Source organism: Ambystoma mexicanum, chromosome 1p (assembly GCF_040938575.1).
Source record: "Ambystoma mexicanum isolate Mex_15411 chromosome 1p, UKY_AmexF1_1, whole genome shotgun sequence".
Lineage (NCBI taxonomy): Eukaryota > Metazoa > Chordata > Amphibia > Caudata > Ambystomatidae > Ambystoma > Ambystoma mexicanum.
In genome coordinates this window covers 1459145881-1459159499 of record NC_090921.1, presented here as the reverse complement: position 1 = coordinate 1459159499, position 13619 = coordinate 1459145881, and the positions used below count along the sequence as shown (strand labels likewise).

At 42.9% G+C, this 13619-nt stretch overlaps 1 protein-coding gene across 3 annotated transcripts in view; it reads right to left on the bottom strand.

Annotated features, from left to right (window-relative positions):
• Positions 1 to 13619, bottom strand: part of LOC138455382 (polycystin-1-like protein 2) — a 900768-nt gene that overhangs the window by 752526 nt on the left and 134623 nt on the right. For all 3 annotated transcript variants that reach the window (XM_069607102.1, XM_069607103.1, XM_069607104.1), the window contains 2 exons: positions 7618 to 7853; positions 5509 to 5913 (listed from right to left, as the gene is read on the bottom strand). In XM_069607102.1, coding sequence (XP_069463203.1) covers positions 5509 to 5913; positions 7618 to 7853 — 641 coding nt within the window. The remainder of the gene's footprint in view (positions 1 to 5508; positions 5914 to 7617; positions 7854 to 13619) is intronic.

The window sequence follows — 13619 nt, the reverse complement described above, 5'->3', positions numbered from 1 at the left end:
CAGGCCCTGTCTAATCTGATTTCCAGCCATGGGGTACACTTTTGTTCCTATGCTGACGATACACAGATTCTTTTTCGACTTTACATCCCCTCGACTGACCCCTCGCTCCCCAGATATTGAAAGATTGTTTATTTGCGGTTGGGGTCTGGATGGCCAACAACTGGCTTAAATTAAATGGCTCATAGTGAAAGGGTCCAATTACAAAGGATCGAATGCAATAGTATTGAGTCAAAAGGAGCGGGAAAAAAAAATTTGAATGCACTTTTTGTTTGTTTTTTGTTTTTTGTTTTTTTGGGGGTCCCCCCAAAACCCCTCTTTTTGGGGGAAAAAACAACTATTTTTTCCTAAATGAAGGCAAAAAAAATGCATTCAAAAAAAGGCATTTGACTTTTTTTTCGGTCCTTTCGATTCAAAACTATTGCAGTTCGAACCAATGTATTCGACCCTTTGACTGGACACCAATTAAATTGGGACAAAACTGAGATTCTACTGGTCGGATACAACTATGCAGGACAGCCCTGGACCAGTGACTACTGGCCTACCCCTCCCCTGAATCCTCCTCAGTAGTCAAGAGCCCAGGAATTAAAGTTATGTCCTCAGGCTCTAGAGAAGCTCACATTTCGACTGTCTGCCGGTCGGGCTTTACCAAGCTCAAAATACTGATAAACGTTCTTCCGTTACTTCCGGCTGAGTCCAGGTCTAAGATTGTGACCGCTTCCATTATGGGCTCCCTAGAATACTGCAATGGTATCTATGTTGCTTCCAATTCACATATCAAGATTCACTGTATAAACACATCGCAACCCTCTAAAACGTCTATATTGTATTAGCCAGACAAATTCAAATTCAGATTGTTGCTGTTATCACAATACCGCATTACTGCAGTGGCTGGCATCTGAATGCTGATGTCCTGCCAAAATAAACAACGGAGAAGTGCCCTGTAAGGTCATTACAGTATTCCAAGCCTGCCAGTGATCTATTCAGTACTCTTTGGAGACATCTGTAAAATGTGTAGTTCGCTAGTCTCAGCCTCCCTCCCCTTATTCTACCATCCCTCGTCTAAATGGATCTGGGTAAAGTTGTCCACTGTGATGAGCAGCATACAGATGCTACACTTCTATGGTCTGGATTGACAGAGGAAGGGCATATTAAGCCAAAGGGGCACAACTGTTCTCGACCTGACAGCTCTGACTTGCAGTCTTCTGCAGGGCTCACCCTTCGTTGTTTATGTGAAACCACTAAACACTCTCATACATCTTCTCTGTGTCATTTCAAGGCTACATGTGTGATGTCCAGATATTGACCTTTCTGGACCCAGATTGTAATCACTGATATGCAGTCACAGAATGCATTACACATATGCAAGAGTACATGGTGGGACACTAAACTATTTTTCTCTAAATGGGACATGATGAATCAAAGCAGGAGAGTGGAGTATAGTTGGTTGGGATAACTTGTGGACTTTGTGGAGGTCCGAGACAGTGTTGACACGTTGATCAATAAAAGGGGTTCTCTAAATGGTGGGGATTGGGGGGGGAGGGGCGACTGCAAACATCACTTATAGAGAAGGTAGCAGAGGGCGAACATGTTTGCAGTCCCACAGGATTAACACTCATGCAAAAGGTAGAAGAGGCGAAGCTCAAACCGTGCAGGGCAGAGCCAAGTAGGAAGCCTTGGTCCACATTTAACCCACAGAACACAATGGGGGTCATAACAATACAAACAGCCAAGCATGAGTTATCCCGGCCCCTCACTGTCACACAGGTAAATGCGGAAGAAGACACTGCCTTACTACAGATGCCTGGCCTGGAGATCCACAATGGTTAGTCCTGCAGTTCACACATAGGGACGCCATGATTAAATCGAATCATCCATGATTCCCCTCCTCATTCAATCCACTTTCCCCCTTCTAATCTTCCCATCTCTGTCCATGCTCGCAATCTTGGTCTCCACTTCGACTCCTCCTTTTCCTTCTCTCACCACATTTCTCTCACCTCTCGTGCCTGCCGTCACCATCTCTACAACATTCGTAAAATCCGATCCTCCCTCACCTTCCACGCTTCTAAACTCTTAATCTCCTCCCTCATCTTCTCCCGTCTCTTCTACTGCTCTTCTCTCCCCTTTGGACTCCCTGTCTCTTATCTGACCCCCCTCAAATACATCTACCACTCCTCTATCCGTACTCTCTGTCTTCTCGGTCATCGTGACTCTATTTCTTCCTCGCTCTCCCACCTTGGCTGGCTTCCCTTCCTCTCCCAACTTAAGTTTTAATTCCTCTGTCTGGCTTTCAAATCTCTCCATGGCCTTGCTCCCCCCACCTCTCCTCACTCCTCTCATTCTACACTCCCTTCCACTCTCTCTGCTCCGCTGATCTCTTTTTACTCACTGTACCCCCTTCACCATGTGCCTCTTCAAGCTTCTGTTCCTTTCAGCTCTTGGCCCCCATACATTGCAACTCCTTACCTCTCTCTATCCTGTCCACCCCCACCTACTCCTCCTTCCGCACCACCTTGAAAGCCCTCCTTCTTCACTCCCCCCCTTGACTATCCTTCTTTCCTCTCTCCTCCTTTCTTCCCTGTCCCCCCTAAACCCCTTCATACCTCCCACTTCCCCCCCTTTTTCACACCCTCTCGAATTCAAATCAGACAACTGAATTTTGTTCCCCCTCCCTGGCTACGCCCCCTCCCTTCCTCCTCACCCTTCCCTCGCCTCCTCCATCTTAGGAAACTGTTCTACGTATTATTACACTGGTTTGTATCATGATTGTAAATATGCTTCTTCCATTATTGTACCATGTTGTTATATTGTAAAGCGCTTTGGATTAAAGCGCTATATAAACCTAATAAACATAAACATAAACATAAAAATGATGGAGAAGAGAATGGATCTCCCTACTGATTCAAAGGAAAGAGTCCCAGGACCTTTAAAAGAATAGACTTTGCTGACCTCAATCCTATCAGAGACAGAACCAGAGAAAATAGGACTGAACCACTTCGCACAACCCAAAGGAAGGTGGCTTTCAGAGGAAGGCAGGAGTGTTAAAGGCAGACACCCTGCTGGTTCAAGGGGTTGTGTTTCCTAGGTTTCCAAAAAGCAGAGTAAGCCAAACTGGAATGATATACCTGGGTATATTAAAGAAAGACCAAGAGAAGAGACCACATAGCATGGAAGTGGCCTTACCATCTCCTGAAAAGTTTATAGCAACTGTTTTAAGACCAACTTTCATTTGGAACTAAACAAAATCACTTACGCATCACTCTGCTGCCCCTGTGGTTACTAGAGTGAACTGACAAGTGGTGTCAGAAGTAGTATTGGAGAATGCCATGGAGATGCTACTGAATGCTCTGGCCAATTGAAAACAATAGCTACAGCAGGCTATCCAACTGCAAGGTGGAGCGGCAGGCATTCCATCAAGCCACCGAGTTACAAGGTACACACCAAACTGCAGTGCAGCAAAAGCAGGAAAATAATCAGGAAAGGGTAATCCAACTGGCAGAGGTGGTTCCCACCATTTGGAACCCCCAAAAATACCTGTGTCGGTTCTACAAAAATATACTTCTGGAGAAGACCCGACCACGTTCTTTGCGAATTTTGAATGTTACTCCAAGAGTGTGTTATGCCCTGGGGAGACAGGAGGGAAGTACATCACACCTCTTCTGATGGGCAGCATGCAATAGGCTTATCAGGTGGCCAAACATACTGGGACTATGCTGGACGTGGATATGAATAATACCATTTTGGAAAGACAGGGATTGGACAATGAAATGTGCAGGCACTGCTTACTGGAAACCCCCCTGAACCACCTAGACTCCACAATGGCTCATTTGACAGATAAAGCATTTGGCGGACAAATGGTTACGGGCCTAGACAACCACTTTTCATACCATAGTTGACAACATTAGCCTGGGGCGATTTATAGAGGTCTTTTCAGATCAAATTTAATGTTGGGTGAGACAAATCATAGGCACAGTTTGACCACGCAATCAAAATTGCCTAGAGCTGCCAGAAGGCAGAAGCCTGAAGATTACTAAACATCAACATGACACATTCTAATACCAAAAGTAGGAAGAAGAAATAAGGAGGAGGATTTGATGCAATCTCAATGTTTGCAAGACAATGGGCCCAGAATGTGGAGCAAAGGGTGTGATGCTTCCATACTCCCAGGCAAACCATAGTGCTTTGAATGCAGCGATTGGGCTGCATTACTCGGGTGTGCCCATTGCATCTTAAACCAAAGCCAATGAAAATTAGAGTCCTTTTTGCAAACTATGGAGAAAATTCCAATCCAGGGAAGGAAGTCAAACACTTTGACAGCCTGCACTAACGCTACATAAGTTCATGTGGATAGCCAGCTGACCAGAGCAGCCATGAATGCATATCTGGAGAAAACTGAGGGGAACAGAGATTTCCTGTTTGGATTTGGCATATCCACGGCAAAGTAAAAAAATACTATGCATGGCATGTTACCTTACAGAACCAAGACCAAACCCTGGGCATTAGAGAAGCAATAATCCTAATGCTGGCAGACCAGTATTGGCAGGGTGGACATCCCTGGTTATAACACCTCTGGAAGATCACAGGAGAGCATATTTCAAGTTCTGACTGGCCAAGACTTAGATCCAGATGAGAGAGGAGCATTTCAAAGACAACCTGTCAAATTGGACAAGCAGAGGTTGTACCAACAATTCGGAGTCTGGGGATGGAAACAGACAGTCCCTTCAATATGCATGAGAGCAAGCTGAACAGGCTGAAGATAACGCCAGGTCCACAGTTCCAGAGAGACATGAGCTGGTTTATCGGGTGACTACCAAGGAAGTCCTAATCAAACAAATGCAGGTACACCCCCTTTCCAGAAAATGGTTTTGCATACGGTCCATGGTACCTTTGAGGAGGAGATAAGCCAGAGAAAACTGAACAGAACATAGTGTAAGAATTGTATTGGCCTTATTTTATTGGAGGCTATTTTGTATCATCTATTTTTCTCACATCCTCAAAAATAGCTGGTCAAATCTTAAAATCAATCAGATGACCCCCATCCCCTCCCCCCCCCGCGGCCCAACGAGAGGAACACATAAGTGTTGTTTATGTGGAATAACAGTTTTAAGAGTGGGATCACAGAAACTTTACATAGATAAGTGAAAGTTCCTCCCAACTCAGCCCCCACATGAGAATGCTGTCGGCCTCGTAGAGAAGTGAATCTTGACTATAGCTTTTGTTAGTGAACTGAAAACCTGCTTGACAAAGAAAGAAACATAGTGCAAATACATGCGCACACATTCATATACAGCATGTATGTATTACGAGAACATTGATTCACTTCTATGACTCAACCATAGATGAGAAAAGTTAATCTAACAATTGTAGCATTTGAAACTGGATCAGTTCTGTGAATTGTAGTTGTGTTTAACCCTCAGGAGGAAATACTAAATTAACTAATGTCTTGAAACAGGAATATATCATGGGAATGCACATCATGAATGAAAGGAATAAAACAAATATTCTTAATACCTTCGGCATTCACTGGGATGTTGAACATCTGTGTGTCCCCTCCTGGACTCTCTTTTGAATGGTGGAACGTTACATTTAAGCCAGTTACTTCAAACTTCAACTCAACGGGTGCACCATGTGCCACAGACACGCTGACTTGCAGCTCTCTTCCACTTGTCACCACAGAGTTGGCCATTGTGGCTTTCAGACCGGCCACCGGTTCCACCAAATGCACTGTAAGATTCTGAGAAAGCTCTGACACGGTGGTGTTGCTTGTTGCAATAATTGTCAGTTGATGTATGCCTGGGCCAATCACCTGCTGAGATGCTCTGTTCAAGGTCAGGTTGTGGGGGGTAATTCCATACTTCTCAGTGGATCCAAAAAGAGTCACATTACCTGCCATTACTGTGTAAGTGACATCACGAACTGCAAAGAGAAATAACATCATGATCTCCTATTTGATGCAGTGTTAGCCCATCAAGGACCTCTCACACTGGTAATAGCAAAGGGAATGCTTTATAAGTCAACCACCATTGGTTCTGAGCAAAAGAGATGTATAGTAGAACTGTGTTGTGAAATAGGTTCTCTCTTTACTATCAACTTTATTATCAACTGAAAGGCAGAATGTGTTTAGCTCCAGTACAGTACATGGCGAATTATGATGTTGTGTCCAATTTCCATAGGAAGGCATCGGCGACTATTTCAATTTCCAAATGCTCCATCTTCCTGCTGTGACATCATAGCAGAGGATTATAAATGGCATAATCAGCTGCAATGACATCACAGCAGGGGGCCAGGGTTTTCTATGCCATTGTTAGAAGTACCACAGAGGGGGGATACAGAATGTTGAGAAGTTCTGAGATTATGGGTTGGGTGGACGTAGGAGGGTTAATTTTGTAGAATTATTAAAATGTGTATATATTATGTATTCATATGGGTATGTTACTGCTGGTTAAAATTGATACATTGGGAAATGGTCTTCAGAAATCACACGATGTTGGTGTTTATTTATTGATTCACTACCGATAATAAGCTCTTGGTATTTGTTCGTAGTGTTTAAAGTAAACGCATTGGTACTGTATATGCTTTCGTTCCCTAAATAATCATTGTAGCGTGGTTAATGATATGTTATTTTTTTATATGGTTGGATTATTTACTCTAAGGTTTTGCTTATTTAATATTTGCATTAATCTATTAATGTTACTGTAAAGATGACTTGTGGTAAAGTATTGATTGAAATAACTGAAATTATATTTATTCTGAATTCATATGTATAAAAAGAATTTTAAAAAGACTGTTTACAAAAAAAACTATTTCTAAAAGGAAAAACAGCTTTATATTTAGTGCCGGGGCCTGGGTGGTCTTTAGAATTGCATGCAACAGGCTTGGAATATTTCAATGGCATAAGCTTCTCAATTCTATCCAACAGTAGAGGTGCTTGATTTTAGTCAGGATCAATCCACCAAACTGGCCAAATATCTACATTGCCCATACATGCAAACTGTCGTAGCTGTTAAAGTCCAGCTATCTCACGTTACCTTGCTGGCCAATGTGAAACTGTGACTGATATCTGAGGGCCTTTAACAGGGCCAAAACATGCCGTAGGTTCACACTTTAATGCTATTAGTACGCTGACCCGGACCAGGTGCTAAAAAGGGTGAAAGGAAAAGATGAAGTGGAGTGCGCTTTGAAAGTGAGGCATTAGGTGTGGCCCACAGTTTTACAACATAAATAGAAAGCCAAGCCAATATGGCTGACATACAAAAGGCAAATAGGAGCACCATCTGAAAAGACAAAGGCCTCTTTCCATTTCTGTAGCATCAGGGTAGGAGGAGATGTTCTGGCAGAGCATCAGCAGGGTGGTGCGTCGCAGCAGGGAATAGAGTAGGGTGAACACAGTAATGGGTGCGCATAGAGGCCCAGAACTCTCGGAATATAGGCCAATACCGGAGGCTGACACACACATTCCGTGCCTTCTGATTGGCTCTGCAGTACCTTCAATGTTATAAAAAGCTATATGGTGGAGTGTTTAACTATGATATGTCAACTGTTTGGCTTGGATCTTACTTTGTGCCCCTAAGATGCAGAGTATTGTGCAAACAGATATACAGATTCCTAAATGTCCCTCACCTCCTCTCAGCATTACTTGTATCCACAGTGTCTCGCCATAGAGAGTTCTGCAGGAGCCGTTGTCCCCGCCCATTGATTCGTGCTGGCTGTAGCAGCCATCGATCACTAACCCGTCCACACTTCCTTGAACCGTCACTGTCTTTTGCGCTGTGACGTGCCATTCACTTGTTGTACATTCCACAAATATGGTATATTCTCCGGGAGCCTTGAACATGTGAACGACACTGCTGGACAAACTGAAAACACAAAATAGACATGGTTGTGTTTAGGTGAAACAAAGAAAAGAGGAAACGTTAAACATAGTGCTGTATCCCCCAGAACCACAAACAGATGCCTCCTCAAATGTAACGACTGCTACAGGAAATATATATGTATGATTCAAATAACCTCCTTCCTTTTCTTCAAGAACAAGTCTGGGAATTTCTGCTAAAACAGTAATGTGATAGTGGTCAACCTAAGAAATAACATATTGGGGTTTCCTGGTAGCCTGTTTTAAAGAAAGAGGAGGTAAGATACTGCATAATTGGTAAGTGTGTTGTGTTACTTTTTACCCTGTTGATAATGCATGTCACAACCAGGTAAAAGTATATATAATTTCCATGCCAATATAGGGTATACAGAGCCCAAAGAGGAAGAACAAAACTACACTGTGCATAAAAGATTATGTAGACGTGCCTGCTGAACCTAACATCATGCCTGATATAGGAATCTACATGTCATGGTTTCCTGACCTATGCCCTGAAAACCAAGAGGACGTCCGGCAGATATTTACAGGGGGGTCCTTCTTTACTCTTTTTAGTGCTAAGGACATGCCCATCCACACCCTGCGCTTTGTCTGTGGAATGCTAACGACTTCACTGTTCCTGACAGCAGCCGATTCATTGATGAAAGTGTCCGGCATTCCAGATGGCATTCCCCAAGTATAAAAGTGCATAAAAGCAGTAGAAGTGAGTTTGGGTCTGGAAGGGTGAGCTTTAACTCTCCACATGCACATACTTCAGCCAAATGAAAAAAAGGAAAGGTGACGGGCGGCGTCATAGCCTCTGCAAAGTACATCCCGGTCATTTCATGACTTCACTTGCCTGAGGCATGGTGGAAATCCCCTCAGGTTTTTGTGTTAAGCTTAATAATTGTCCGCCTAGCCAGTGCATAGGCACTAGACCTGACTTTTTCCTATTCTCTGCTAACTTTAGCAGTTACAACTGTTACAGATGAAAGAGACAGAGAGACGTTCAACTCAGACAAAAATTGTTGACAGGTACGATTCATTATTTGAAGAGGTTCCTGGATGCTTAAAGGGTTACACTCACAAAATATAAAAGGTGAAACATAAGGTAATTTCAGTTTCTGCAACTGTAAATGAAGCCTCAAAGAAACATTTGGACTAGCTGAGCTCTACTGGGTGGCTGAGTCCTGGAGTTCTTATATAGAAGAAAGAGACCTAACCAGTTGATACCATACGTAGACCTTCAAAGACAGAAAAGCAAGATAGTAACAGACAACTCCCCAGTGACGAGCATATTTGAACTTCTAATGCTGAACACAGCAGCACATCCCCCAAAATTAGACATGATAATTGCTTATCACAGATGCGTTTGCAAGCGGATTCCAAACCTCTTACATACTTTATCACTTGTTCTGAGTCTTCCAGTGCTCCAGAATGCTCCAGAATGCTGCCTGGGCTCTTCTCAGCAGCATCAATGTTCCAGAAGATGACACATCACATGCTAGCAGGCATCGAAAGTGTTGCCTACTTCCAAGAAGATATATTTTTTTCTACGAAGGGACCACAGAAGAGCACAGTAGTACACTTGATAAAGTACTCTTCAAACACCAAGCAAATGGACTCAATTACTTCAGGAATGAACAGGAATGAAGTAGAATATTTAGGGCACAATGTCCCAGGAGAAATAATCAAGCCTATAACTGGCCACCTAGAAGCCATAATTATGCTGCCTAATCCAGATAACAAATAGAAATATAATCTTACATGGGGTTTTCTGAGTACCAAGCCAAGTTCATGTTATATATTTTCAAATACAATAAAACCTCTAAATAACTTAAAAAGGGGTATTACTTTACTTGGGGAGAGGGCACCTAATGGGCACATGAAACCCTTAAGGAGCAGGACTTCATCCATGTTCTCTGTTTGAAACTATTTGATCGAGATCAATCATCCTCAATTGGTGATGTCAGGCTTCATGGAATAGGCACAACCCTGCAAGAGAAAAGGAGATCCAGGGAGTGCATAGTTGCCTTCCACTCAAAATCTTTATCCGAGTCAAAGATGTGATATTCAGCGTTCAGTGACTGAAAGGGGATATGATTACCAGTGCATTGACGGTATCCCATTTCATTTCCTATATATGGGGCAGGTGCTTCTCATTGTACACAGATGACACACTGTTGGTTTACATGCTAAGCCCAGGGATGGTGATGACATAAACACCCGAGCTCGCCAGGCTTGTAGCCAACCTAACACCAAATTTAATTTGAATTGGTTGCAAATTGGTTGAAATTTGTGAATCAGGCGCGAGAGCGCCGGCGCGAGAACCCAAGAGGTCTGTGGCAGTCAGTGAAGGAGGGGGAAGACTTGGAAGGTACGCCCTTTCATCTACTCATTTCTAAGAACCATTTAGACTAAAAATATGGTTTTACATGAAGATTTGGATGAAATCAAGGCCGGTAGGGCTAGATTAGATAACAGCAGCAAAACCTTGGCAGCACGAGACAGTATTTTAGTGAATAGGCAGAAAACATATAATGCTTTTCCATCTGAAGCTACGAAAACGCCCTTACCATCTGGGGCTTGAATCATACCTGTGAGGTTGCTCACAAGGCCCAAGAGGATGTTAAGCCACAGCAAAATTATTGGATGGTATGAATTGAATGAGCAAATATCAGATTGCAATACCTGTCCAGCACGACTGCATTCAACAAGTAGGACTACATACTGGAAAAGATGTTGCAGCAGGCAACGCTAATGTCGTGGAAGGGATTGGAGATAAGCACACTAGCATAGATTGCACAGCACATTGCCTCAAACTGTTACTACTGAACACCTGATCTCTATTAAAGCATGCTATAGAAGTAACATCCTACATCGGTAGCCAAGTCATTGATGTATGTGCCATTAAAGAAACCTGGAGTTATGAGGCAGCTGGACCCACACTAACACTGGCCATTTCAGAACGTTATAGTATGGTACAACAAAATAGAACTACAGGAAAGGAGGAGGGGTAGCATTTATTTACAAATCTAGCCTGGATATATGGGAGGGATAGCCCATTATTAGTGAAGGGATTGAGATCAAACATATCAAGGTTAGGACAAATGCTGAAACTACTGTAAATATTTTGTTAGTCTATAGACAGCCCACGCCTATGCCAGATTTTGCTAATCAGCTAAGCAGCATTCTACTGCCCTTAGTGAAATTTAATACCAGGGCAATGGTCCTTGGAGACTTACATTTGTGGCTGGGAAATGAGAATGACCTTATGGGCAAAAGGCTGAAAGACTCCTTAGATAATTTGGGCTTTATACAACATGTTCTCGTTCCTACCCATGAGAAAGGAAATGTCCTAGACTGGATAGCTTCACACAATACTAAATAAAGGATGTATGTTTCCTGCCATGCCTACAGGCGGACCACTTTTTCATACACTGTTTGTTGAACACCAAAAAACCCATCAAACTAAAAGCAGAAGGAAAGGCATCGATAATGGCTAGAAATTTTAAAAAGCTAACAGCCAAAGCACTAGAACCCTGGCTAACCTCACTCTCGGAAAACATTATGAAGCTAACTACCTCAGATGAGATGACAGGTATCTATAAACAAATGATGCAGGAAGCCACCAACTCACCTGCCCCTTTGAAATCTAAGCAAGTGATATAGAGAAAAAATAACCCATGGTTTTCGGCTGAACTACAAAAGTTAAACGCTATTAAACAAAAACATTTCAATGCATGGAAACTAACTCAAAGTGCTTCTGAGAAGGAGGGATTTCGGACTGCAACTAAAGAGTACAGTCAAGCTGTGATCGCAACAAAAATGCATTTTTATAACGATAGGAATAATAATGCACAGTCAAGCTCTAAAGAACTTTTGAAAGTTCTAAAAGAGCTGGAAAAGCTGTGTAAGGTTAACATAGACATTATCGAAAAGGATGACGCATGGTGTAATATGATTCAAGATGCGATGATGGGAAAAATCGATTCAATTAGAAAGAATATTAGAGTAAACAACAAAACCCATCTCTTCACAGATAATACCTAATAGATGTGGCCATACAGCAACCGGAGAGCCATGAACACCAGTTTAATTTTAAACCTGTTACAGAAATTGAATTGATGGAAATGATTGCCCATCTGAAACTTGCTAACTGTAAGAGTGACCCATGCGCAGCCGTGCTAATTAAGGAATGCACGTCACAGCTGATGGGCGCGCTTTGCAAATTCATAAAAAACTTATTTGCGGAGAACCATGTTCCTGATGATTTAAAAAATGCATGGATTACTCAATTGATCGAAAAAAGCCGGGTCTCTGTCCGCAGACAGCCTTAAATTATCACCCAACAACAAACGCTGTTTCTGCTAAAGATTTTGGACCGTGTGGCTTACTTACAACTTTCAAGGTTTTTGAAGGAGAACGATATCCTGAATAAATGCCAATCAGGCTTTAGACAGGGAAATAGTACAAAGTCTGCCTTACTGGATTTAAAATCGCAGATACTACAGCATATGGATAAAGGGCAGGTGGTGACACCAATGTAGCTGGGTCTGCCTGCCGCCTTTGATATGTTGGACCATAGCAAACGGGTCACCAGATTGAGGGAGGTAGCGAGACTCTCAGATAATCCTGCCCTATGGGTTGAATCATTTTTGAGCAGCCGAAGCTGTAGAGTATGGAGTGGCGGATGCATAAGCTATCCCCATAACTCTTAAGTGCGGGGTGCCACAGGGTGCACGCCTATCGCCATCTCTATACAACATATTTACAGTGCCTTTCTCTGTTGGAAAAAAAGAACATAGGATTCACCATCTTTGCGGATGACACTCAATGTGTCATTTCTATGTCAGGCCAACATAAAGAGGAAGAAAAAAGGTTAAATGAAACTTCGGAAATCATCCAATGGTGGATAATGGAAAATGGCTTGGCACTAAACAAAGAAAAAATTGAGTTGATGGTAATAGGCACAAGAAATAAAACCAATAAACTCGAAGATAACTGCAAACACTTTGAAATACCTGAGTGTGTCATAGAAACAAAAAAGAAAGTGAAGACCTTGCGGGTAGTCTTAGACAAAAATCTAAACATGAAGGCACATGTAGATAGCCTGATTTCCTCTACGGCCTACCATATCAAACTGCTGACCCAACTTAGACCCTACATCTCCCAAACCAACTGTGAGATTATTGCTTGGGCCATTGTTGGGTCGAAGATCGTCGACTATTGCAGTAGTCTAATGGTGGGAGCAGCCAAATCTGATATCTCTCGCTTGCAGACACTTCAAAAAACTATGGTTAGAACCATAGTTGGCCTAAAAAAGAGAGACCATGTTTCAAAGGCCACACAGGGTCTGCATCGGCTTACCGTTGCGTCTAGGATCCAATTTTGGTTACTAACTAGGGGTGTAGCGAACTTCGGCTTCGAGTAAGTATCGGCTGAATCCCAGCTGAAAAAAACCTATTTGGCTCCGGCCGAATAGTTTCTTGCTATTCGGCTGTTGCCGAATACTTTGTCATTCTCATTTGAATACAATGCAACAAGAACTTAGAAAGGCAAATATAGGGCCTCATTACGTGAAGTGCAGAATGGGTTTAACGGCGCCGGTAATGGTGCCGGTGCCGTTAAACCCACTGTGCACTATTACGAGGCCCCCTCACGGGACCCGCTGTGGACATCTGGTTTTTCCAGACGTCGATAGCGGGCTCCTCAAGGGAAGCAGGGAGCTAACAACGGGCCTCTAATTGACAGGCCCGTTGTTAGCTCCCTCCCCATC